The sequence below is a fragment of the Syngnathus leptorhynchus genome, chromosome 10, assembly GCF_054491065.1.
Source record: "Syngnathus leptorhynchus isolate UIUO chromosome 10, UIUO_Slep, whole genome shotgun sequence".
Taxonomy (NCBI): Eukaryota; Metazoa; Chordata; class Actinopteri; order Syngnathiformes; family Syngnathidae; genus Syngnathus; species Syngnathus leptorhynchus.
Window position 1 is genome coordinate 10,591,905 of NC_141204.1, and position 28,000 is coordinate 10,619,904.

Below are 28,000 nucleotides of genomic sequence, written 5' to 3' on the forward strand. Positions count from 1 at the left end.
ATTTGTTTTCTATGAGTGTTTTTTTTTTCTTTTTCCTTCTCTCTCTCTGACATCATTTGTTGTTTTCGCCGGAAGTGAAAGACATCTTTCGATCCAGCAGTGACTACTGAAAAAAAAATATTTGGCCTTTTTTTTTTTTTTTTTCATCTCACCAGGTTTGTCCATCGTCTCCAGTCTCACGATGCCTCTTTTTTTTTTTTTTTTTTTTTTTTTTTTTTTTACTAATGTCAAGTAAGAGGAGGAGAGAGCGGAAGGAGCATCCCGCTCTCAGTGGACGTGCAACGGCTGGTGGACGACAAATAAACAGATCGGGCCTGGCTCCCTCGTCAACGACGATGAGGATGATGAGGATGGAGAGATGACATGGCTGCTCTCCATGTCCCAGAGAGAGAGAAAGATGGCATTGGTTTTCTTTTCTTTTTTTTTTTTAGCATGATGGCACACGACTGGTCCGTCGCTTGGATCCTGGCTGGCCTCTCCTGCGGTGGAAAGTGACACAAAAGTGTGGAAGCTGGAATAAAAACACACTTAACTACTAGGACAAGTGTTATTCAAAAATATACGTCTTGTCATGATGTCTGAGGCTTTACCTGGAAAGAACAGTTTTCAGAAGAGGTTCTTGCTCTTCTGTAAGAAAAACAAAAGACATTGTTACTTCTCATTTCCAAATCAACGAATTCCAAACGAAAGGAAATAAAATAATTTTCACCGTCATTCATCACATTTGTGAAGTGTGTCCTGATAAACAGTCGTGGCTGTGCGTTTGTGCAATTTTCAGTTTCACAGTATGTTTGGTATCGGATGTAGTAGTATCGGAGTATTTTTCGAGGATGATTATGATTAGACAGACCAATCGTATCGGCAGGCACTTGAGCAAACATAACCAAGTTCAACTGCACAATACCATTTTGTAGCATTTGCTACAAAATTAAAAACTATTTAAAATCCTTATCCTCATTAGCGATCTGATGTGATGACATAATTCCTAACCTCAATGCCAACATTCTCTTTGCCAGGATATCAGGTAGAAGCTTCTGGCTGTAATTAGAAGCGGTGGCTGATTAATCTAATGACTGCAGCCTCCCAATCCAAAGCTATTCTTCATTGCGGCCTAGATGCCAGACAGGAGCGCCTGTCATCCCCACCTGAAAATAAAGTCTATTCATAAGCGGCTTTTTTTTTTTCCACCTCATTGGTATGACTGGCGCGTGGGTGCCTCTTTTGTTTGCCATGTCCTTCGTTTTGACCGTTTCAGCAACTCCGAATCGTCCTCCGCGATTGTTAAATGCGGCACAGAGATAATTTGTGCACACACAGGGATGTCTACTTCACACCGCTCACACTGAACTCCCCATGAACCTGTGTGAGGTTTATTCCTGACTGGGCCTGAAAGGATTGCACGCAGAAACAAGAGCCAGCTTTTTTGTTCCAGGAGGCAGCAGAAACCAAACTGTGACCGTTTACATTACTGACAAAAACAATGCGAAGTTGACTTTCAGTGGGAAAATGCGTTTTCAAGCACCCCGTGCTCTAGGTCAGGGGTCCCCAAGTACCGGTCCGTGGGTCACTTGGTACCGGGCCGCCAAGCCACACAGAATTTTTCTTTTTTTTTTAAACGACGATCAATTAATTCAGGTCAAGAAGCTCGTCTCGATCACTTGATCGACAGAGCTAGCAAAAATGAGTAAAAACTTATTTTGAAAAATATAAAAACAAATTGGCGATTCTCTCCCAATTACATCCGTCGGTTCAGGTCAAGATACTTGTCTCGGTCAAGCCTGAGCCTGCGAAGCAAGCAAAAATGAGCAAGATATATATATATGTCTTGTCACCGTGGGATAGTAGAAAATGAAATTTTGATCTCGTTGTGTGTCTTGACATGTGAAGAAATTGACAATAAAGCTGACTTTGACTTTGACATTTGGTCGCCCTGCTCCATTCTGTTCCGTGACACTACCAAGAATGTTTTTGGGATGTGGGAGGATACCGGAGGACCCGGAGAAAACCACACAGGCACGGGGAGAACATGCAAACTCCACACAGGGAGGGTTGGAGGTGGAATCGAATCAACACCCTCCAAACTGTGAGACGGATGTGCTGAGCAGTGCGCCGCCGCGTGAAAATGTAATTCCTGTTTATTTCCATAAAGTCTGTATGACTGTATGTCTGCTGTAACTGATGCACGTGACATCTGCTATTTTAATTTTTTTACTCCACATGAAATAATTTTGTACACACGCAGGATTCGCGCTAACAGGTGCAGGTAGAAGGCGACCAAATTCGCAGCAGCATCGACGACAAAAAGACCTTGATGGTAATTAGCACAAGGTACATCACAATTTTTTCACCCACCGCCACCAAGCAAGACGCTTAATAATTCACATTAGCCCTTTAGCACTTTTAAATGTGCTCATTCCGTGACCTTGCTCTGTGAGACATTATTTTCACTAACCGAGATATCATTTTGGCATATTATTTGCTTGCTTAACTGTGCGCTGGTTGCTGTTTTACTAAGATGTTGCTGTATGCTACTTTGACATTATTGCATGAAAATAAGTGCTGCAAGACTATTTCTAAGTTTTCTATGATTGTAAAGCTTTGGGGCATTTCAAGACACCTCGGCCACTGTTTTTAATGTTTAAAGCTACAAGCAATGAAGAAAACACAGTGGACTATTCAATGGATTATTCCGAGCACATCATACATGCAGTATTAATCATTTTTATGCATACAGCTTGTTCACATAGGCATAAAAACAAATGCAATCATGCAAATGCTTTTTGATTGCATTTTCATCCCTGGTTGGAATATTCCAAAAAGACATCAGTAACTTGTTTGTTTTGTATTGTACGCTGAGCATACAGCAGCTCCACGTCTACTTTGGCTCTATGTGGAAGGGATTAGTGGAACCGGGTTCCAAGTGTGGGAGCGTGACTTTGAAAAAGCGTGACTGTGCGTGCCTGGGGTGCAGCTTGCGGCATAACCTGCAATGATGAAGAATGAAAATGCAGCAAAACAATGCGGCACTGAAACTCGCATGTGCGTCTGTGTGGCGACGCTTGCGTGAGGCTAAGTCACCATGGTAAGAAATGAAATTCTCTTTTTATTTTTGTTCATATGTAAATAAAAAGCCCTCAATTGAAAGATCCTACCTTCTTCTTGGCCTGCAATAACTCCTGGTAGGCACTGGAGCGAATGAAGCGGCTGTAGGAATCACTCTTCATCAGTTTGTAGATATGTTCCTGTTAGGCATGACAGTAATGCATCAAAACATCGGACACGGCTGTCGCACGCTATTTACGCCGAATAGCTTCACAGCAAAGCCGTGTCTTCATTGGTAAGCAACAATGAAGATGCGGCAGCAACCAGTGCGCTATTAATTAGGCCATTAAAGGACCGCACCGGTGCCCACTGAGTGGCATACCTGTGCGTCTTCAAAGGCATAGCGTCCCGGGTCTTTGACATTCTGAGTGGTTTTGTCATAGCTCTTTGAGTCCACGTTGATGGCGCTGGGTGCGCCTGGAGCCAGAAACTCCTGCCAGATCTCTTGAACCCGGGTCGGGACTTCTCGGATGGGGCGTTTCTTTAGTTCCTGGACCGCTAGCCAGAACCTTTCAGATGAATGACATTTGGAAATTTAGCTAATATGAGCCAATGAAATCACTTGGATAACCTGCCAGGTCTTATTCAGAACTTCTCAGTAAGCTGCAGAATTAGCATTTTTTTGTCTTTGCGGAGGATATAAAATAAATCCATGTGGGTAATGTTATATTATCAATCAATGTGTTGTTGTTCCAATCGACGTCGCATACAGTTCTACCGCCGCAACGGTGATGCTATTCATTTGTCTGTTTTGCGGTTGTTTTAAATGTGTAATTCTCTTTTGTTTATGTTTTGTTTGGCAGTCCTCTTCAGTTGGGAGTAACAATGAACATCTTGAAGCCTCGTTCTTGAAGAACGCTTCATTTGTAGGAAACGAAATTTCGATCTCTTTGTGTGTCTTGACGTGAAGAAATTGACAATAAAGCAGACTTTGACTTTGACTTTGATTATCTGCCATGCGACTGCTAATTTTGAAGTCAGGTAATTTTCAAGGTACCACTGTCATTAAAATTGACAAATGACATAAGCTTCTAAGCAATCTTGTGTTCCCCAATGAGTAAAAAAAATCATATTTTAAATTGAGGAAAATAGCGACAAATAATAGCTTCAATGATACATTGCCACAAAAGCGCTCGGTGAAAGGAGCTGCCTGCAAACGCAAAAGAGTCGGTGGCAGCGCCATGCTTTATTCATAAGTGGCTGTTTGCATGCATCTTTCAAACTTGTGCACTATTCATGGCGCCATGAATAAATCAATTAGCGGAGGATTCTCAGGCACCTGCGCGTATTCCAGCTGCCGTTGTGCCGACGAACAAAAACGCTGGCAAAGCTTCGAGCCGCACTTCTTCCCTCTGTAAACATGCTTCCTGCGAAGCCGTGCAGTTGTTGACATATTCCACAATTATGTCGCTGTTCAATAGATCTGAATGAGTTTGAAAAATAATATAATTGGGCCCCACTTCCCCAACAACCTCCCCCCACAGACTGAGGGACGCCTGTGACACCATGTGTAGGTATGGGCGGACTGTGACTGTACTTATCTGCGAATGTGTGTGCGCACAATCGTTGGGGGGGAGACAAACGTGTGAATTAAATCCTCCACAGTCTCATCCCTGTACCGAGCATACTAATAACATTCCTCCCACTCCCACTGTGGGGAATCATGTGGGAACTGGAGGCTTGTCCCCGTGCAGATTTAACATTTGTAGTAGGATGAGAAGCATTTAAAGCTCAGTGTGAGCGCGCGTCGCGTTTAGCAGGGGATTTAAATCCAAGCGGCCGCCGTCACAATCGTCTTGGCTCGCATAGTGTTGTTTCCCGATGATGACGTCATCAGATCCACTTGGAGAATAGCCCACCTGAGATTCTCTGAGCTGAACTCAGACTCGAGGAACTTGAGGAACTGTTCCCTCCCCACGGGGTCTTTGAGAACCTCGTCGATGCCGAAAGCCCACCGCTTCACCCTCTGCTGGCCGGGCTCCTTACTGCACGGGGGAAAATACAACATGTTTAGCATAACAGCTAAATGCGGCGTCACCATGTTTGCTTTGAACTCTGGGCTCCATCAATTGACCCATGTCTCCAATTGGTGCATCCCTTTTTGCTCTAATTTCTGAATGATCCTTTTTTTTCCCCCTGGACTGTCCTCTCGCTTGTTCACAAGAGAATGCCAATCAATAAGCTCACGTAATGTGGTTATTTTCAAATCCTTTGTGCTGATGATGTGAATCCAGACAGTAAGCTGCCAATAATTGTGTTCAATGGGTGTATGTCCTCTGACATCCATTACAGGCTTTTAAATGCAATGCTGCCTGATCGATCGTAGTTGGTGCCCCAATTTCTTTAGGTCAAGTGAAATTGGTATCGGAGTGGAAATTGAGAGGTTATGGTTGCAACAACGTGAATCCGACAGTCTGAAAATGACTTTTTACGTGGACGGAGAATTTGAAATTGGTTGAAGCGCTTGATGCAACGTGATCATTTAGTTGTGTGCCCACCTGGCTTCCAGCTCCCACATTGTGGTGTCGTCTGAGATCCAGGGGTTGGAGGTGTCCGGGGGCGTGAGGAAGGGGTCGTATTCTATGTACTGCTCCGTGTAGCCCAACAAACTAAAGGAGACACGCAAGACAACAAGTGGAAGTACTGCCGTCGACTGTAGTATCTGTAACTTTGAGTGTGTATGGCTTTAAAAGGCGAGGTTTGTTCTGGTGAATGATGTGGGTGTCAGAAAATGAGGTTAAAGTTGGCTAAGCTAACTCGGCAGCTTGTTTGTTTTTCCTATTCAGTAAGGAGATAGTCAATTAACTCTTTACGGGCCATCTGCACTATCGACGGCCGATGCCGTCTACCGTAGTATCTGTAACTTTGAGTGTGTATGGCTTTAAAAGGCGGGGTCTGCTCTGGTGAATGATGTGGGTGTCAAAAAATGAGGCTAAAGTTGGATGAGCTAACTCTGTAGCTTGTATGTTTTTCCTATTCAGTAAGGAGATATTCAATCAACTCTTTACGGGCCGATGAGGCGCCCCCCCCGGTCCTCAAGGTCGCAGCAGGCGGGATCCTCCTTCTCATTGTGCAACACGTCAAATCATTCAAAGGCGAGCTAAATGCATCGATGGACAAACTGAGTGAAATTTTAATCAGCCTCCCTCACCTCTCCGCCACTTTGGACATTTTCAGTCGATGCCGGTCTAATTGCAATTGCCAAAATGTGATCTGAAAGCAAAGCGGGCAAAAGTCAGCCGGTCTGCGTGTTAAGCGGCGAGCCGAGCATGACGTCAGATCACCTGCTCCTGCAGCTCCTCTTCTGTCGGCTGCTTGGCCTCCGGCGCTGGGGTGTGGGTGGGGCTGTGTGCGCGGATGTCGTTCTGCAGGCCGTACACGGACTGGGACGAGAGAAACCGGAATTAAATCAGCTGCACAACATTCAAGTCCAAAACTGTCAGTGCCGCCAATCTACTGCGCGTACCTTTCGGGTTTTGTGTGGATTTTTCATTCTGGAGGACTTCTTAATGTCGACCTCTGTGGTATTCACACATCCGGGCTGGGAGAAAGAACGAAGAAGAAAGTGAATTCATTCAATGGTTTGGCTTCTTTTCAGCATTTCTTTTGATTCCAGCTACAGAGCCGCCCAACTGCCGTCATTTGTTTCGTAAATTTCCGAACGCCACCTCCCTAAAAATGGAACATGATGTTCTGTAAGTAAAAAAAGGTTGATCTGTTTGACAAAAAATGCCAATTCAAAAGGCAATCATCAACGTTCACTGACAAATTAGCGGGATGTGGAGGATTTCAGAGAGGTCTTCAGGACGTACCTGATGTTGTGTAATTAAACATGGATAGTGGCAATTGTTGCAAAGAAAGTGCACGGAGGGCACTCGAAGAATGCAAAGTCAGGTCGATTGACTAAATCGCTCTGATCTGTTCGAGAACAACAGCGAGGAGCCGACGACGTCGCTGTCAAATCCGAATTAATATTGATTAACTTGCCCCGAGCGCGCATAAATTGAAAGTGTTATTTGGCAATTAGGCAAGAGGCCGACGCTATTTGAGGGTGGCAGCGACGGAGCGTCTTTAACCTCAGGGGGGACGTTAAAGGCTAATGTTAAGCAAGCAGCAACCGCGCTGATGTGTTCTGACACTTATCGACTTGGTATTTTGCGCTGGCGACAGACCCCGTCACGTTACATGGCGGCCCTCGCTCTAAATTCGGACGCAGCGGAGACTAACGAAGAGCACTCACCACCGGTCTGTGCACGTCCCAGAAGGCTCTTTCCTGACTATCGAGAATTTTCCTCTCAATTTTGTCCCTTTTCTTATCCACTCTGAAGAGAAAACAAGAAGAGACATTTGATGATTACGGCAGCACACATTCATACACGACAACGTGAAAGCAGATCAGAATTTACTTTGCTTGTGCTTCTGCTTGCATAAAAATGAATTCCCATTTCCTGGCGAAAGCTCGCTGTAGCCTTGCTAAGCTCTCCTGAAAAGAAAAACAAAGAAGTTATGAGGCGATTGGACCAATTATGTTTGTTGTACAGCGGACGGCTGGATAGCGTGACTAATGACCTCTGTTCACATACACGCAACAAAAACAAACGCGCCGCGCGAACTACGTGTGAGAGAAAATCCGAAAGTGACGCAAAGGCTAAACGCTCTTTCACTTACCGCCTCGTAGTCTGCAAGTTCCAGACGCGCTTTGTTTTGCATTGTTCGTTTGCAGAGGTAAACAGCTGAAAGAGTCATGAAACATGGAAGTGGGTTAGACCAGAACTGGATCTCAGCCTGGCTTTAAGTGGCCCGGCTTTTGACTCACTTAATCCTCTCAACTGCACATTTTAACTGGCCTGTAAATCACAAAGGTCACTGACCGTGCATTGAGCCTCTGCAAGCATGTGTGTGTGTGTGTGTGTGTGTGTGTGTGTGTGTGTGTGTGTGTGTGTGTGTGTGTGTGTGTGTGTGTGTGTGTGTGTGTGTGTGTGTGTGTGTGTGTGTGTGTGTGTGTGTGTGTGTGTGTGTGTGTCTAACTTTTGATGTCCCTGCCCATTATCATCCTCCCTTCATCCCATTGTAAAGTGACCATTAGGTGGTCATTAAGCCCTTGGACTGTTTTTTAAATTTCAAAAGATTTAATCCATCAATCTGCCAATGAGTCTCTGACATCACCGTGACCTACTTCCTCGACTCTAGACAAGACCGAGCCAATAAAAAAAAAAAGTTGGAATTAATACGCTGCCAAATGCTCATCGGTTGAAATGTTCGTCCTTAATGTGCTCAGCAGGTGCACGCACACACACACAAGCCGCGGCACTGCCTTCGCTTGCCGTAATCAGTCTGTCTGATGAAATTAGATGAAGGTTAAATTCCAATTTGGCTTGCGATACGCTTAAGTCACTTATGTTTCATCTCTGCAACTCTATTACAAAGCCACCACGGAAAGATGCTCAAACTCTCAAAGAGCGGGAAACTACAAAAATGCCACAAATTATTTTTTCATGACATAATCTCTTCTGGATTACGGTAAAGTATTTTGGAGTCAGCCAGTCATCCATCGAGCATCTCCAGTTGGTCGAAATTGCTGCCGTTCGCTTCCTAATCACATCATTTGCAAATAGACTTGAACCTTTGTGTGATTGTAATTTTAACTGAACCCAAATGAATAAATAAATACATTTATTTGCATCAATGGCTAGTGCTCACCATAGTCTGTGTTTTCTGGCTCCCAGCAGTTTGATGGCCAAAAGTAAGGAGTCTGCAAGCACAAATTAGAAAACCAGATGCACGTGAAAAAGAAACCACAACATCTCTGACGGAGGACCGTATGGCGTGTTGTCATGTGAGGAAGGGGGGGGGGGGGGGGTAATGGAGCATCATGGCATCTGTCGCAGTAAAGCAGGAGAGGTCAAGGTTTTACATTGTGGTGTTGTGAATGGGATTCTACCGAGAGCTGTTCCTAATAGAATGACGTTCAGGTGTGTGAAAGAGAACTTGCATTCTGTCACCTGAAACCTGTAGAAAGTGCCGTCATCTTTGAGGGTGAGGACATGGTCTGAGATGGGAAAGAAGTAACCATGCGCCGCCATCAGCGTTCCGAGGTGAAGAGCCTCAACTGGGAAGAAGGAAACATCTGTGAAATTGCCGTTTCTGAATTTAGTCCAATTTTAGATTCCACACTTGATGTCCTTACAAAGCGGTTTTTTATCCTGATTGGTTCAGTTATGTAGATCTGTGTTTAACTGCAGAGTAATATTAATTTCACAATATGTCCATTATTATGATTGTACATTTGTATTGAAAACGAACACAAGGGGGGGAGGCAATTTGATGAGACCACTTGACTTTGAGAGGAGGAGCTCATCAGTCCAATCAGCTGTGTTGCGTCTGCTTGGCTGGCTGCGGAGAAAATCTCGTTCCCCGTGGTGCTCACTCAACTGTCGTTGATTTTTAAACCATCACGTAATGAAAAAACACGTAAGCATCGTCATCATCATCAACTGTGCCCTTCACCTGGCACACATCTTGAGCTGTAACCTTTTAATGATGTCAAAAGCCATCAGCATGCTTCCGCATCATACCAGTTTGTGTCACGACGCCTCAGTCCAAACAGTTTCGAATTCGCTCATCTACGGTGGACCAGACAATTGCATCTTGGCAAATTCTCTTGTTGAGGCACACACAGATGTATCTGCAGCTGATGTGTGTGTGCGCGTACATTTGTGTGTGCAACAGGGCTCCGTTTATCAATAAGTGATGACTCATAATTTATTCAAAGCCGTTTACGTACAAACACTTCCCTTCTGTGGTGTAACCTGAAGGATTATATTATATAATCACCTCACTGGCACACACACACATTTTAGCTCTTCAGCGTTTGCATTATTTTGCACTCTAATGCAGTGCAGTCACGCAGCAAGATTATGAATATCCATTCAAGTGTGTGTTTTGTTTTTTTATATACGACCGTAAAAGAATGAACACCTTTTGACTTGTCGTTGATTAAATGTTGAGTTAAGATGCCAAGTTTTCTTTAAGGATTTCAATTTAATCTTCCCTCTATGTTTCCAAACTACAAACTGGAGCAGCCTTGCCAAATGGCAGCATCGTGACTTTTCATAGCAGCTTGTTGGAAACACTTAATTCGTCTTAAAGTACAGTATAAACGTATAGAGTGGTACTGCTAACTCGAGGGATGAGACCATGCTAAATAATCTTCTCTTACCTTGGTCCTCGATGTCTAGATTCTTGATCATCCACTGAACAATATCAGACCCTGAAAAGATAAACCACAGCGTTCAGCACGCAGACATCTGTACACCTTTTCTGGGAACGATAGTGTCGGCACTTTTAACCCGCTGTCCATCATCTTCAACATCATCATCACAACGCATAGAAATTCCTCTCATCTTCCATAGCGTGGGCGAATGACATGCCAGCTATTATTTTCTGACAGCCTCTTCAAAGTCACATCCCGTTAATTGCAACGAGCGCAGGTATCATGAGCCGCTTAGCAAATTCAGTAACAACACGATGGTGGGTGACTCACAGCAAAAAGCAATCTTAGTTTAGCTTTAAATAGGATTACCTTTTTTTTTACTTGAATGAACTTTAAAACCAAGAGTCATTGTAAATAATAGAACACACTTGAGTCAAATGAAACAAAATGGCAGCTCAACATGTTTGTACAATGCTATCATTACCGAGCAGTACCTTCTGCTCTTTCACTCCCTCCTCTCATCACAACCTGCGACTTGTGTCATTTTAGGCTAAATATAGCTTTTAATAAATAAATATATATATATCCTCTGAGCGGTTATTGCTGTCTACCGAACTGTCAGGTGAGAGGACGCGAGTGTGAAATGTCAGGCGGTCCCCGCGGCTGTCTGGCGGTTCGTCCGTCTTCTATTCCGTCTTTCAAGCCGTTCTTAATGTGCGTTTGGTTTCCTTTTCCTTGGGTCCTGACGTAACCGCATAAAACCAGATCTTACCGTCATGAGTGGAAACGTAATTTTCACACATGAGCCACTTTTTAAATGTGATGTGTGAAGTCATTTTCAAGCAATTTATATGATACCAAATATGACCGAGTTTTGCTTGTGCGTGCAAGGGCGCAGCTGACAATTTTAGAAGCATGTTGATGGGAATTAACATTGCTCATTAATAAAAGTGAGGGCAAAACCTGCATAGTGGAAAAAATGGGACTCACGACCGTTACAATGTGTATTGTTTCATCACTTCACCACGATTCCAGTGCGTTGTCGCTTTGGAATACAATAAAAGTGGGTCGTTATTGATATCCGAAGCGTTCACGATTGGCCTGCTATTAATCTCTGGCGACACAATGGAAAAGTACTTCAAGGAGTCTTTGCTAGCATTAGCGGTTTGCATAAAAAGGTTCCGAAGAATATGACACTACATAGCGGATCGTTTGTCTTCTTCCTGACATTCCGCCACTGCTGGATTGGCCCAAAAATTTGCGTGAACAAAAGATTCGACCGGCTGAGCGCTTTGTGGGTGGCAGCTAGCTCAGTAGGTGACAAGAGAACAAGGTGAGCCTCACCTGAAAAAACGCTGGGGATCTTGGTGAGGAAACTTTTGACTGTTCGGATGGGGATGCCGTTTTTCTCAGCCTGCATGCGCGCTATGACTTCCTCCATCTGGGGAAAAACAGCAAAGTATGAGACAATGCTGCGGATTACACTCAAAGAAGGACAAATCACACAAATAGAAAGAGAAGGAAGGTCAAAGGTCAAATTGTATTACTTAATACTAGTCCATATATTTAAACAAAGCTAAAGCCAATATACTCAGGCTAGCACAAAGTAAACATTTTTGAAAACGATTAAAAAACGATTCTGCCTCCTTTACGAAATTAGCTAAGAAATTCAATTCAATGCAAATTTTCGATAAGAGAGCGATCAAGTGTAACTTTCCCCCCCCTGCTACCAGCTGCTCCATTGTGGACGGCGGCTCGGCTTTACGACCTCGTTGATATGTTGATGGCGCATCAGCGGCAATTGCCGGCTGAGAGTCGCGCATGAGGACACTTGAAAGAGAAGACTTTGGCAGCGTCTTGGCTTCAAGCACCGTCTTTGTGATTGCCGCCACCCACTTTACTGCCAGACGGGGCTCAAACACGTCGGCGGGTCACAGGCTGCGGCAGCCGATGTCTACGACCAACAATTGTGGCTGTCATATTTTTAGCTTTGGCTGTTCTCTGCGACAAAAAAGGTGCCGTCAAGTGGGACACTCCTGTCACTACCCATCACGGTACACTTTGCGTCTTGTATGCAGACGCAGTCACAGGCATTTCAGAAACATTTGAGCTGCTCAGAGTGCTCGACCGACTGACAAATTGAAAGTGCAGAGTAAAAGGGGAAACAAACGACACGTATTAAAGCATTTGCCCGTCAAGGTGACAGAAAAGTTTCGTGAAGGGTGCGTGGCCTTGAATTGAATGCCAAGAAACTCAAATGATGAATGAATAATGAATACAATCTACAGCACATAAAAAGGGAATTACTCAATCAAGGCTTGCCCCCTCAATCTTAATTTGTCATTTTACTGAGATACTCATTTCCCAACCTTGTGGGAAAGACCCTTTTCCCGTGGCAGCACAGCACAAAGTGACTTCCAAAAAGACATGCTTGGCTGAGTCTGAGTTGGATGAACTAACAGAGACTGGAGTGGAGCCAGTAGGCCTGCTGTCAGGTCCAAGGCCGTTGACCTCCGACCAAGTGTTCTTCCAGGTGAATGGACAAACGTTACCCACAGACGCTCCAAAAAAGAGAAAGCTGTTATAGCTGCTAAAGAGACCAACCTCGCTGTGTCTACTTCATCGCCTGCTTCACCAGCTGTCGATGGTTCTTAACATCAACAAAAGCGAAGGTGACTCGATACGTGTCCCTGGGGTACACCACGTGACTCATTGTTGAGTTGGAAAGTGCTATCCCAAGATTACCCTTTATAAACGATATGAGTTTATTTAAACTGAAGCGAGGAGTCCCTAATGAGCACTTTGTCCCGCAGTGATTAGCTCAAAGCAACCTTGGCAGCCAAGCAGGGATCAATAGAAACTCACATTTGATTTGAAATGTGTCAACGGATTATGACGCATCAGACTGTTTGTTCATTTTGCCGTCATTGTTATTGTCTTTGTGGTGTATAGATTGGCTTGTTGGAAGTCCTCCCCGGACATGTCCGATTATAACTCGCCAGAGTATTCGGCTTCCGAGAAAGATGAAAAAGCTGTCAGTGGAGCTCATTTGGGAAAGGGAAACCGATTGGATTGCACAATTGAGTGTTCTGTGCGTCTGAAATGAATTTCTGTGCAGTTCTCATTATAAAAGCGCTCACTTTGAAAATGCAATTGGACGAGTTTGGCTTGAGCATTTCGCGTATTGGGACTGTAGCACTTTCTTTGGAAAGTTGGCCGGATACTCAAATTAAAGATGTAGCAGCAGTCAGTGTGCACCTCAATTCTTCGACTTGTTTACGGACTATTATTGATACGCGCGAGGCCAAAATCGTTAAAGCAGGAGCTCGAATTTCATTTTTAACAAGGAGACGTCTCCTCACTTGCTTATTTATTGTGGTTATTGAGCTAACAGGCTAACAAAAACTTGCTGATGGGCACAAAAAAAAATGGTGACAGCAGCTTATTACAAAATAAGGCAAGTGGTTTTTTTTTCGCCTTTATTTTGTTGCAATGTGCTGAAAGGTTCTTTAAGGTCTGGCAGGATATTTTTCTTGGCCATCATATCTCTGCTAATTAATTCAAATTGGTTTCATCTCATAGCTTTTTGAAGACTTGTGCCACATGACGCCAAGCGTTCCTGTGCCTGTCTTTGCTCACACCAAATGGGGACATTGATCAATGCCCTTGCTTTTCTTCTCTCTCTCTCGTTCATCCTCCCGCACATGTTAAAATGCCACCGGCGTGAATATTCACCGTCTTCAAGGAACCTCTGTGGCTTCACGCTGCGTTGTGATGAAGACCACAAGTCTGCCCTTGACAGCCAAAGTGTCCGTCTTTCTTTCCTTTCTTCCATCCAGAATGTTCATGTTGAGGTTTGAAGGCAAGAGTTTGTCTCTTTTACGACCTCGTCCATATGTTGACAAGGACAAGCACGTTGTTCTGTACATACCGAGTGACTAACAGAGCCTGACACTTGAAAAAAGATGATTACAGTGGACGCACAAAGCGCAATCAGAAGCTTCTAGAGCAGCGTTTTTGGCAACAAACGGCGGCGTTTTCAATTACCGCTGGCCCGCCACGGATTGCTTTTGAAGTGCTGCCAGGATATTGGAGGTCTTGAGGTATGCAGAAGGGGTTCAAGAAGGTTATTCAATGGACGGTGAATTGCTTGGATTGATAGCATTTTGTTTCTATATCTTAGGTTGGATCATCGTAGGATGAAATTCATGATGATTTGGAAAATTTGGTCCACTTGAAGAGCACCGAATGGCCATTTGTTAAAAACCGAAGATCAGGTCAGTTGCCATCTCATGTTTTGCTACCTAAGGCAATCCTGAAGACCTCCGGCTATAAAATAGATGCGCGCAATTGATTGACGTAATTCCCCTTTGAGCCGTTCAATAAAAAAAGACCACACCTTTACCGGAGAGGAATGATAATTCATATTTGATACCCTCTCAAAATCCAGCTGATGTTTGTGGAAACAAAAATGCCAGCCACAACGGCATCTGAAATACGGAGGAGTCATCATTGCAGGCACTCAGGCGGTCTTTGCTTTAGCCCATGGAGGCAAGAGGAAGCGTTCCAAGGTGCATTACAGCGAGTGCCAATCAATGTCATCGTATACTTTAGGAATCGTGCGTCTCTTGCTGACAGGCCGATCTGTTCGGCCAATCGGGAAGGTAGATTGGGCTCGATGGCATCCTTACATAGCAGAGTTTGAGCGATTCAATTGGAACTTCTGTCACGTAGGACAACAAGTCGCCATGATAGAAAGTTTCAATGACAGTGCGGCCTCACAACAAAGCAGCCATGCAAGTCAGCAGGCAGGGGGGGGTGTTATTAGTGAGCTCATGCTGACGAAGCTGTCGAGTCGATGACGCCAATCTCAAGTCTTTCCGAGCTCGCCTTCCACTTGTGAGTTACCACAGCAACGCCGTGTCCGAGCACAGTCGCAAGGACGTCTCCGCCAGCTTCCCGTTGGCTCATTCGACAGAGAGGAAAAAAGAGCCAAAGGCAAAAGTGGATTCTAGAACTTATAGTACTTTGAAAACATCTCGTCACTTATCGTTTCATGATTTATCCCTCCGATTTGAATTAGCAAGATTCTCGTAACAGAACCGTTTAAGTAAACACCTGGGCGCAAATTCTCGGATGACGAGTGGGCCGCATGACATCCGGCGAAGATTTGAGGAACAGATGCCGGGGTGACGACGGTGCCCTGAAGCGTCAGGCGGCGATCGCGCCATCCAACATGAAAGTTGATTTCTACGGGGGACGCTGCGCCACCGGGCCGTCGGCCATTTTACAGCATCTGCCATTCGGTGCTGCCGCGCTGTCACTCGTCTTCATCGACTTGGTTTCCCCCTGCGTGTACACAATTAGTCCCACGGAGCATCTGCTACTTCCCCTCGCTGTCTTTAGTCATCATTCCATATCATTGGCACAGCCTGGAGACATCTCCAGCGTGGCCTTTTTTTTTTTCACGCTTCACAACTTTGCTTTCCTAGCAGTCGTGTAAGAATTTTTCAGATGAGAACTCCCACCAAGCAGCATGATTGCGTGTTCCAGAAGGAGGGTGGAGGGGTTGTTGCTGTGCGGCATGTTCAGCGGGTAATGGAAGCCGGCGATAAGACAAGGCTAATGCCGCTGTTAAACACTAGTGATAGCGCTAGCATTATCGTAAACACGTCTGATGGACAGCGAGAGGCTTTCTTCGGACGCTCACAAATGGATGTTGTCAGCCGTGATGCCTCGTCAGCTCGCAAAAGCTCCTCCGAGGTGTGACTGAAAGCCTTTTAATGGCTCCATTTTATTTGTTAATGGATAAAAGCTGGAAGGATTTTTTGTTCTTTTTCCGTGTGTCTTTTTTGGCGGTGGCGACTTGCAGGGTTCCCGAGGTGTGTTGTGCTGTCATGTGTGCACTTAAATACACTGCGGCTGTCTACTCTGGACAATGATGATGATTACACACAGATGAATACATGCCTAATATAATTCTGACTCAATCAAATCCTAAATGGACCTTTGATTGTAATATCATTGTCCGCTTTTATGTGCACAGTGGAACCTCCATCTCCGATGCCTTCAAAGTTTGCCCAAGGTCAGCTCGGATAGCCGTTAGCGACCCCGTCGAGAGCACACACGCTCTACCTGACAGACCGAAATGTGTTGACTATGTCTTAGCCAATATTCCTGACTCTGGAGTTATCATCTCCTGTGCATCCTCCTGCTCGCTATTGCCCAGAGACTGAACGCCTCTGGCATGCAACAGCAGCAAGAGGATGTGCAATACGTCCTTAACTGCCCTCCCCGAGGAGCGAACCCACACCGGAGAGACATGCATTGAATCCTAAATCAGGGATGGTTTTGCCTCGAGCGATTTAAACACCAGGATGTATCCTCATTTGACAATGATTCCAAATTTTTGGATTGACTGTACTAAATTTTGCCAAGATTAGGGTCCAAGAGGGGTCCGTTTTTAGTTTGGTTACAGATTGCCGACTTTTAGAAATGATGGTCGAACAGTAGAAAAGTAAGATAAGAGGAGCATCATCTAGCAGAAAACGTCTCTACGGCCGTGTCTCAATCTGTTTAGAAGCCATTAATAAAATAATTAAATGATTAAAGAAAAAAAAAAAAAATATATATATATATATATATATATATATATATATATAAATAATAAAATTATTATTTTATATAATAATAAAAATAGTAACAATAATAATAATAATAAATAAATAAATAATTAAATGGTTACAAAATAAAATAGAAAATATATTAGTAATAATAATAATAATAATAATAATAATAATAATAATAATTCAACTGAGAATATGCAGAACCGAACCACATTTTTTCTTCTGACTTTTTACGTGGGGTCTGCTCATACCAATTTTTAACCTCCTAATTGACTTTTAAAATTTTAGTGACCCCACACGGCAGCAAAAATTTAATCATATGTGCTTGGAGCTCTTACGATACTCATGGAGCACACGCCACTTAAGAGTATCTCCACACACGTAAGTCTCCTCCCTTAAACCAGAAATTGTGTCTATGAAATATTTTTGGTTTGACTTTTCCAAGCATATGAGGAAGGGGGGGGATACGTTTTACCACATCACACGACAAGATTATCATTCAAGATTATCTTTAAGAGACATAATCAATCCTTTGCTGACTTTGATTGGGTGTGCAGGCAATCAGGCTGAAATTCGGGCCGCTTCACATCACACCGTAGCTTTGAGCCCGTTCTATTTTCTGGCAAGAACGATGTGATGATTCTCCTCACGCTGCGGCCGCCGTCCTTTGTAATCACAGCCTGTCCTCATGCAGACAACAGCTGGCGAAAAGTGACCCCCTCTGACGTCCTGTAGCAATGTGTGACTAACACCCACGTCATCGCAGCGTGCTCCCAGCGTGTCACTTCATTAGGGAGGCTGCCCCCCACATGCCAATGAGATCCAGTTGGCAAGATAGGCCGACAATTCAAGATAACAATGCTCACTTTTGATTGGCAACTGTCAGACTAGCCATATTAGTGGTTGAAATAGTTTTTTCCCCTACTACAATATTGCAATTTTTTTTTTAACTCATTCACTGCCAGCCCAGTTCAAATTGATATTTGACATCTATAGAAGTCAATGGCAGTGAACGAGTTAATGTTCTCCGGTGCTTCACATCACCCGATCCCCTTTTCTAAACTTTTCATGTTTTTAAACAAATGATCTGATGGTGCTGGCAGGTGGTGCAATCGTGTTCCTGGGGCAGGACCTCGCTCTAATTTACATGCGCACACACACACACTCATCATCTTGGTGGGCGGGCAGTGGGCGCGATGACTAAGCCAAGGTTGGCCATGTGCTGGAACATAATCCACTGAAAGCCAATCTCCCGCCTGCTCACCCACTATGATTTTATCACTCAAACAGCACGCTAACATAAATTAGCGAATAAAGTAAGCACTGATGCTGCTTAAGACTTTGAGGTTAAGCGTTAAAGTTCACTTCAATAAGTGTTGTTATGTCATTTGCTTGCCTAGGTGTGAAAATAATGGATGAAATTGATGTTTAGTGTACGAATAAAATTTGTATCTAGACATGACTGGATACTAAAACTGATTAACTTCTTTTTGCGCTTAGATTGAGTTCTAAACCCCCGACGACTTTCATCTTTCCCTGAATGACAATTTGTGCTCACCTTTTTATCAATGTAAAATAAACTGTTGCTTGCACATGGGAGCCATTAACATTATTTTTCTTGGATTTATGATCACGCAGGCTGATATCATGGAACTCAATTCGCTTGGACAGTCGAGTTCATCCGTCATCAAGGCGAGCTTGTTAGCAGTGTCCAAAGTGTCTGGCTGTACATTTAAGGAGTCTACTCATTGGGCACCAGGGAGCAAATTTACCCCAACCAAGCAGAGTGGAGCATGACAAGGAAGCGAGTGAGAGCAAAGCCGAGAAGGGAGGGGCGAGGGGGGCGAGCATGGAAACAGAGGTGTGTCGGGAATAGAAAAGCAGCAACGATGCGGTCTATTTTTAGATGCAAGCGGCGGGGGTCCTTACTCCTCAACCGCTCCCTCCTTCTCTCCATCCCTCATTTACCACATTCCTCCTTGGCACGTGCGACAGACGCTCAGGACGGCTGCGAGTGTCCTGAATAGCAAAAAGCAGCTGGATGCTGGCAGCCTGACATTCGGCCTTTTCACGGACCCGACAAGGACAGCACAAGTGGCTGCTCGGGCGCACGCAAACGCTGAAGGGGCGATGCGGCGCCACTTTGACGTTTGTACTATGAAGCAATGAAGATGATGGACACCTCACAAGCCGTCACTTGCACGATGCTGCTGGTTGACAAAAGTGATAGACGCGGTGAAATGCCCCCTCATCCCCCAGATACAAGATGAAGCTTCGATTTGATACCTCCGACTTCTAATTACATTACCACATATACCGAGATGGCGCTAAAGCAATACTTTTATTTTTAATTGTTTCGGTGAAACAATAAGTCATACTATATAAGGCAACATGTCTTATATGGACCCATGTCATTCCATCAGATTTCAAACAAATGATCCCAGAATTTAATCAAATAATTTTTTTGCGGTCGGCCTTGTCGAGGTGGAATCAGCTGGTAAATATCCTGTCTGTCTTGCATTTTACACACACACACACACACACACACACACACACACACACACACACACACACACACACACACGCGCGCGCACACACACACTCACACACACACACACATGCATCAGGCTCAGATGCAGACTACATTGCATACAAGGGAAATGAATACCTTGTGAAATTACACAAAACCCAAGTATTATATTTTTGACCTTGGCTTTTGTTTGCGCCAACTCCGATAAGAATGATTTCAGCACGGTGGGAATAGAAGATGCGATAATTCTGCCAATGTTCCGATCCAGGAGTGGCGTGAAGGTTAATTAGGAGATAGCAATCGGTGTTCACAATGGCCACGCCGACCAAAGAGATGACAAACAATGGAGGTGGATTTTAGTTTTGAATTAGTCTATAAAATGATAGATGCATACATTAGCAGCAAAGGGTAATGGTCTTCTGAAAAAATAAAAAGACAAGACACTGAGCTCGGTATTCAGATGGAAATGGAAACAAATATGACTCAACATGTGAGTCATGATCTTATGCAAATCACGGACGGTCAACTTAAACGATAGAGGGGGCCACACTTTTTCTTCAGCGCTAGTCGGGGCCACTCAGGCTGATAGCGTCTCTAAGCTAACGAAGCAAGTACAGGGGCATGGAGGCGCTGGTGAGCAATATCTGCCATCTAGTGGCCAACACTGTTATTACCTCTTAAGACTGCTCAGCTTTTCGCTTTTATTGTCGCAAATCAATCAACGGATATTTTATGTGCGAGCTTGCTCTTACTTCATGTCAATTCATGAAGACTGTCAATACTGTGAAATGAATTTTGTTTTTCCTTTTTAATTAATGTAGGTCTCTGACAAATTCCAATATTAGATGCAAATGAATTTCAAGCAAACCATTACGGTGCCGCGCGCCTTTGAAGAAGAGAAAGCAGCAAGAGACGCCGGATGGGGTTGGGCACACTGGCGAAGCTGAGCTAACAGCGCCGAGATGTGAGCCTCAGTTGGCTGCTCAGCTACTTTTAACCTGCAAGCTGTGAGTGTTTGTGCGCCTCTGATGACTTGAAAGCGCCACAGCTTTATGCAAATCCACTCGCAGAGTGTTTGCCAAACGGCAAAACCAAAATTGTAATGGGACGCCGGGTAGTCATTTTCTCGTGAATTGCATTGTGTCAAATGTACCACATCAGGGATTGCTTTGGGTGATTAAGTCTTAGTCCTGTAGTCCTTTTAAGGCTCAAACCAAGCTGTATTGTCGGCATGCTTGTCCCCCACTGAAATTGTCAAAGCTTTCTTGATCTGTGAGCAACTCTGGTCGCAAACAGTCAGAATGGAAAACAATACTTCGAGTCTCTAATAAAGCCTTGAGTCATGGACACAGGAGAAGGGATGACTTCAAGGGTCTGAATACCCCCCCCCCCACCCCCGAAAACCTGCCGCCATCTCTTTGTGAGGATAAAAGCTGACTGGAGTGGCACGCTGCTCCCAATCAAAGCGAGACGAGAGGGGAGGATGGAACCGGTTTGGGGGCGAGGGGGGTCAGGAAGGACACAGCACCAAAGCAGGTTGAGACAAAGTTGGTTTTACAGTGCAGGTGTTGGAGGGAGCATCAAAGAGCTGGAGACGAACCAAAGAGGACATTAGCGCCGTCGTAGCGAGGCCAAAGGGCTACAAAATAAAAGCAGTGGAAGGAGATGGACAGTCCCACATGAAGGCTGGCAAAATGAACTGCAAAGAAGCCGAGGCAATGCACAAAACAAGATTTTTTTATTGCTGTTGACTCTAGAAGGCTGTAAATAAGATTTGAGCTTTGGCAATGAAGTGAGGCGGCAGAGAATTGTACATAAAGGCGCAGTTGTGATATTGGAGGAACGCGAAACAATTTTGGTTTGCTACTTTTGCAGATATTTTCGACTGGTGTCACAAATCAAGATAGATTTTAAGAAAAAGTCATCCTTGTTCAAGTCATCCCACAACTCCCGACAAGACTTTTTCCTAAATGTTGAACTGGAATGAAACGTCCAGACAAAAGCAAGGAGGTCAGAGTCAGCCGCTATCTTAACGTCCAGGCTGCCTTCCACCCATCTATAATCCAAACAGACAAGACTAAAGGCTCTAGCTGTGCCCGACGTACATCGATGGGGGAGGGTGGGCGCTTAGAAGCAGACAGAGCTATCTTCGCTAGCGGCTCCAACTGCGATTATATATTTTTGCAAAGAAAAGCCGCTTCATCGCAATCATTTAGGTGTGCTAATGGGATTTATTGCTTGATTCGGATAACTGACAACAAGGGGGAAAACTTTGGATTTAATTGCGGCTAATCGCAACATTACAGAAGCTTTAGCAGTGTGGCCCGAAAGAAAAACATGATGGGAAGCAGTCATTGTTTTTTTTTTTGCTTTGTTGCAGATTGGAAGATGAGCCAATCAATAGTACTTTCTTCCAGAGAAGGCTCGATGCCTCCTTTAATCACGTCTGGTGCACCTTTGAGTGTCCAATGACGCAGGTAGTGAGCCAATATTTTTTTTCTCGGTACCTACATTGATCATGATAGCGTTTGCAACAATTGCGAGACATTCGTAATGCAGTTCTGCTTACCTTTAGCATTGACGTAATGCTAACGTTAAGTATTTTTATTTTTCAAATAGATTTTGAATATTTTGGAGGGAAAATACTTTTCGATCATTTCAGTTGTATGTAGGTGTCCACTACCCAAGCATTTCATTTATTATTAATTAGTTTCTCCATCTTTATCGTGGTTAGATTGGTTAGACACCAACATGGCTGCTGAATCTTAAGATGTTAATTAGCTGGCTTTGATTACAGCTTAACATGCTGCGCAATGTGAATGTATTGTCTCGCTGCTTCTTCATTACGTATATCCCTCGGAGACATCGCAGTTAAATGTCGTAAACATTCGTCGACACCGCCCGGCGGATTATCTGGCGTTGCCGCCATTATGGACTGTAGCAGGCGCGTGCCGTGCCAGCCCTTCTAATTAGCATTTAGTTATTGACCACGGTAAATGTGGACACGATGGATTACCAAGTCATGAGCCAATCGTCCAAGCTGGCGGTGGCGGCGTTCGATAATTTGCAGTTGACGTCGCAGCCACGCGCATTTTGGGACACGCGGGGCAGATGTACAAAAGATTTCTCTCTGATCTTGTAATTATAGATCAGCCCTCCTCACCCGCCCTTCAGTTTTTTGCTCTGTTTCCAAATCTTCTGATTATAGGTTGAAGGCGGCATTTTGCAGTTTTGCAGGGATGAGGCAAAGTTTTCCGAAATGATCTCACGGTGGCGACTGCCAAGATCAATAGCAGGCACCAATACCTTCACCTCGCTTGTTAATTCTGTTTATTTCTTGCTTCATTAGTGAGTCTCACCGAGGGAGGCGAGAGGGGCAGGGGTGATGCTGCAGCTCTCACTGCTGAGCATCAACACCTTCTCCAAAGGAGAGTCGCACTCCTAAAGGAACATTAGTCGTACGTGTGTTAGTGATACGTCTTCACCGGGAAGACATATCACATGATCCAGCCCATGGGTAATACAGGATGACTTTTCGGGGATACGAGCATCTGGCAAGGCGGTGTCTGATAAATAATGTCATCAAACGGACACCGGCAGGAAGAGGCGCTCCCATCAGACAATCACTTAAAGCGAGCGGCGCTGATTAGATCGCACGGGATTTAACGGCAAGGCCTTGTTCGTTGTATCACTCTTGTGGGGCTCCTCCAATGTTCTATGCCGCTTCCGATTTTTCATGACAGATTTTAACCCGAGATTTTGGATTGGTCGGAAGTCAGCACTCACCAGGGTAAAATGATACATATTAATAAAAAAAATGGACTATTTCTGCCTCGATAATCGTATCCCGTTTTGACATCGCTGTCAACAATATCAAATCGATTCCAATGCCCACATAAATTCTGCTATATTCGTTTTTTAAAGTGGAAATTATCATTGGAAGTCATCAATTTAATCCAAACACCCCAGAAATGCATGTACGGTCGTCACAGGCGGAAGCTGCGTCATAAAATACGTAACAGTCATGTAACATGAACAAGGCCGATAACGTTAAATATTGACGCTGCTAACTTTTACAACGGAAGACGTGTATGAATCACGGCGGCGCTACAGTGGGGAAAATGGACAGTTACTATGTTTCATGTAAAGTTTCGTGGCGTACATGCGACTGCGTCTGCTTAAGTCAGGGGTGTCCAAACTTTTTGCAAGGAGGGCCAGATTTGATAAAGTGAAGGGGCCCGGGGGCCAGTAGTTTTTTCGGACATTTTTTTAACTACAATTTCATCCAAATAAACACTGTTATAAAACAAATTTCATTCTCCCAATTGTCTTTATTTTTTAAATGACAAAATAACCAAATATAAGCCTTAAGTGCTTCGAGGTGGCGCAAAGAGAACAATCGAAATGGCAGCGCCAGTACACTACTTTTACCTCATTTTCCGCAAAGGCGGCGTGCCGCCGGGGGAGCGCTTACGTCCAAAGTGATCCGTATTGACACGCACGTGAGCGGCAGAATGCAAAACAGTACGCTCTCCATCATCGACTGAAGAGAATAATGACGGCGTGAAATAGCGGCGCTTGGAACAAAAAGTGCATCGGTGCCGTTGAGGATTGATGGATCCGCGCGGAGACAAAAGCCAAAGCGGCTAGCTGGAGAACAATTACTAGATGCCCGTCGGCAGCTGAAATGTAAATATGGGGCGACCAGACGCTCGACAGGCTAATGTTCTGTTTTAGTGTCATGCGGGATTGCCGTTCTGACAATCTTGACATGCTGATGACTAGCTGAAATGTAAACGGGAGAATCGAAGAAGAAAATGAATCATTAAATGCTGAGAGATGTGAGCTTGTGGAATGAAAGCGAGAACGTGATTGGTTCACGTCATTAATTGGCCTGATTTGAAAAGACCTGACAGGTGTAAACCGGCAGTAGTCTAATAACAAAAGGGGGCGTGGCTTACATATTTTTTTCGGCCTTTGGTAAAACATTGATGATTAATGCTGGATTTAAAAAATGCACGGCACACAAAAAGGTGCCAGCTGATGAGCGTCCATGTTCTGAGTGGCTGAGAATTCGTTTTGTCGGCGGATCGCATGAAAAATTCAGCTCTCTCTCGCGTTCGCCCCACATAACGTTACACGCCACCATGTCCATGTATGCACCGGGATATTATTCATGCCAAGCACACGTGAGCAGGCACACACGTGTGCTTCCTTTAGCTATCCTTATTTCTCTTTTTATTTTTTTATTTTAAAGTCTTGACATTTGTGACATAATGTTCACGGTCATTCGGACTTGCGCCATTTTGCTACTTTTTGCATTATGCTAATTTATAATAAACAAGTACTGTAATAGTGTACAATTGACAATTAAGGAAATCCCTTGTGTCCATTGTTGTAGTTAAAAAGTAACAAGTGTCTGTGCTCTTTCTGGCCGAAGCGTCCTTGAGGGAAACAGAAATCGCTATGGCACTCATCTGCAAGCAAAGCGGGTCAACACCTCGACTCGTCCGTCCTTTTTCATTAGAGGCTAAACGGCGGGAACGGAGCAGCGGACGAGAGCAAGCCCGAGTGAGAAAGAGGAGAGCGAGAAAGGAAGGATACAGCTGCGGTCGTAGTGGAAGCACTTTTTAACTAGCATCCGCCGTCCTTAACCGGAGAACTCCCTGTGCTCTTGTTATGTAACTCCCAACGGTAACTATTGAGGAGATGAGAGCGAGCTCATATCAACATTTACACGCCGGGTTTATGACATTCATGCACAAGAAGGCAGAGGCCGATAAAAGCATCTCTATTTTCTTTTTTATATAAAGTGGCAACACGGCCCAGTCAGAGCAGGTCGCCGCCTCGACTGGCATCTGGCGTGCGCCCGAGCCCGAACCGCAGCCTTCCCATTGAAGTTTGACCCCAAGCCACTCAAGAAGCGCCGTTTTCATCCCGGCTGCCGTGACGGCCTTTTCGCTTTTATGCCGCTGCGTATGTGGGTCAGCAAGTGCGCGCTATCACAAAGGTCCAGTCCGAGTGAAAACCCACGACACGTTTTGAAGAAAAATTCAAAGTGGACAAAGGATGCTTTGTTTCGGCTGAGCTGTCATCGCATGAGTTTAAGATCGAACTCGAAACAAATCCAGTATTTAACTGTCTTAAAATTATGAATACAAAATAACAATGTTTGGATGGCTGGCTGCTAACAGGAGAAGCACAGATCATTTTATATAGGCCTCTTCTGAAAAATGTACTTTTTCATTGCTTGTACAAGTACATAAAAATAGTCAGGTCTCTGGGGTGTCTGCCCCGCCATCTTCTGTGTAATCAAACAGCCAAGTAAATCTTTTGTTATCCGTCCTCCTTTCTGAAAAGGTGCCAGTGTGCAAGCCATTCGGGATTTTCTGTAATTTGCATACTAACCACCTACACACGGGTTGATTAAGACTTGACATGACTTGGCCAGCCAGGCTGGCGAGGATCTGGCAATTTAAAACCACGGCTTGGCTACGGCATCCCAAACACTGGAGCCAAAAGGTAAGCAGAGCTGCCGTGAGTTCTGGCAAATGCTGGGATTAGCGCAAGCGAACGTCAATAAACTAAAGTCGGCATTTCTTGATGTAGCAATGTGAGATTGTCATGAGGAAAGATTTGATTTAAAATAAAATAAAAACATTAAAACTGCGCAATTTAAAAAAAAAAAAAAAAAAGGTAATTGGCCAGTGAGCCATACATATTGAAGTGTGTAATATGGCAGCTCACACTTCATAACGGAAGCCTCACGTGCGGCCTAAGTGAATTTGCCTTCAGATTTTGACACACCAGCAAGTGCCAGACTCAAATGGCTCATCCCTTTTTTTGTTATCTTTTTGTGACTAATAAAGTCTAGGCCACTGGGGAGCAGGAGCCTCTCTTGTTGGCAGGGAAGCAATTTCCCAAAATGGATAAAAAGATTGCCATCAAATCAGCGGCGGCGGAGCGCGCTCTTGTACATCTTTTTGTCACATTACAGGTATTAAAATTACAAGTCCGCCTCAAGTTTGAAACATATTATCTTGCGGTTCCAGCTATTTCGCTGCCAACGTGATACGCATGCTTCATTTCAAAGTGAGCCTTTCACTTAACGTTATTGCCTTTTGCTTTCGTGTTCACCAACAAAACATGAAATCGGCCAAGGCGATCAAACGCACCCCGCCATGTAGCAAGGTCGAACATGCGAACGTTGCATCATGAGTTAATTTATCTAATGTGCGAAGGCGTGCCGGATTAAATTGTCTCGACACTGCACTGCCCCTCCCTCCCTCCCTTTTTTTGCCATTCTCCAATAACACATCCCGCTGGTGTGGTTTCTCCTCCGTGAAGGCAGACAAAAGTGCCTGCTCCCAACATTGTTAACTATGTCAGCTTCTGTACAAACAGTCGGCGCACCTGCGAAGAAAACCTGCGCACACGCGTGCTCTACAAAGCCTTGACGTGCAGTCATCTGATGTTGCAATAGAAGCCAGAAATGAGCACAGGCTATGTTGGAAATCGCCAGTTATGGTTACAAACACACAAAATGGGGTGGGGGAGGGGAGCATCATCAATATTGGATGCTTCTGTATCAATAATGCATCACAAGCGATAAGGTGAAGATGCATGATACAATATATCCAGGGTGCTCCCCAAATTTATATCGTCTATTACAGATTTTCCCGCCCTTTAGCAAGTCAAGGTGCATATTTTAGTCAGGGTTAGTAAACAACCACTATCTTTCCTGAAATGCTGATGATCTCATCTCAATTCCTTACTCAGTGTGAAATCTGGGTCACAAAGCTTTAATTCCGTTGGAGAAAACGGATGTATACACTGTCCTCTAGTGGAAGAGCAATGAATTGCTCTGCCTGTCAGTATATGTGGCTAGCACGGCTAGAAGAGCAAAGATACGATAAATATATAAGATATAATTTGCCGTACCATATTTTTCGGATTATAGTGTACGTAAAATAATTCAATTTAAAAAGAATCCCCAAATAGATCTGTTCTTTGTGTGTGAATATTTTTTTAAGGAATAGCACTAAATGTTAACTTTCTATTAGCCTGTCAATGGCATTTTGCATTGACCACTAGCATTAGCACTGGTGATGTTTCTAAAAAAAAGTTTGTCTCGTATTTAAATTGACAATGCGTGTACGGGAATTTGGCACATTTATCACATTTCTTTGATCCTAACAATCAAAATCACAATTAAATTCCGATTAATTTCCCAGCGTAGACCCAAAAAACACAAACCGGATAACTAAAGGTACCTTTCTGTAAACGATCATGTTGGGGGACTCGTCCGTGACCCCGTTGGTCCCCTGTCCGCAGCTATTGGTCTGCGCCATGGTCCGATAGAAGTCGCTCGTCCACGGTAAAGGTCAGGTGCTCCTGCGATGGACAGAACTGATATTGGAATCGGCTGGAGGGACGACGGTGCCAAAAAGCCGTCTGGCCCTTACCTGGCCGCACAGAGGATTACGCACTGATCGTGTTTAAACATAGTTGACATTTACAGGAGCAGCA

General features: G+C 44.3%; 1 protein-coding gene across 1 annotated transcript; it reads right to left on the reverse strand.

Annotated features, from left to right (window-relative positions):
- Positions 1–36: 36 nt before the first annotated feature.
- On the reverse strand, positions 37–27,984 carry rgs7a (regulator of G protein signaling 7a). Its single transcript, XM_085921982.1, has 18 exons — positions 27,937–27,984; positions 27,745–27,865; positions 11,660–11,756; positions 10,322–10,372; positions 9,105–9,211; positions 8,803–8,854; positions 7,771–7,835; positions 7,509–7,585; positions 7,343–7,424; positions 6,569–6,643; positions 6,387–6,485; positions 6,254–6,315; positions 5,601–5,711; positions 4,962–5,087; positions 3,425–3,611; positions 3,153–3,242; positions 591–627; positions 37–479 (listed from the first exon to the last, which is right to left on the reverse strand). The coding sequence occupies exons 2-17, from the start codon at positions 27,820–27,822 to the stop codon at positions 607–609; spliced, it is 1,380 nt and encodes a 459-aa protein (XP_085778108.1). The 5' UTR covers positions 27,823–27,865; positions 27,937–27,984; the 3' UTR covers positions 37–479; positions 591–606.
- Positions 27,985–28,000: the final 16 nt, after the last annotated feature.

Coding starts and splice junctions, on each gene's coding strand:
- rgs7a (XM_085921982.1), bottom strand. CDS start 27,822: ATGGCGCAGACCAATAGCTGCGGACAGGGGACCAACGGGGTCACGGAC. Junction 6,644..7,342: donor GGGACGTGCACAGACCGGTG/GTGAGTGCTCTT, acceptor TCTTTCTCCCAG/CCCGGATGTGTGAATACCAC. Junction 6,316..6,386: donor AAGAGGAGCTGCAGGAGCAG/GTGATCTGACGT, acceptor CTTTGCTTTCAG/ATCACATTTTGGCAATTGCA.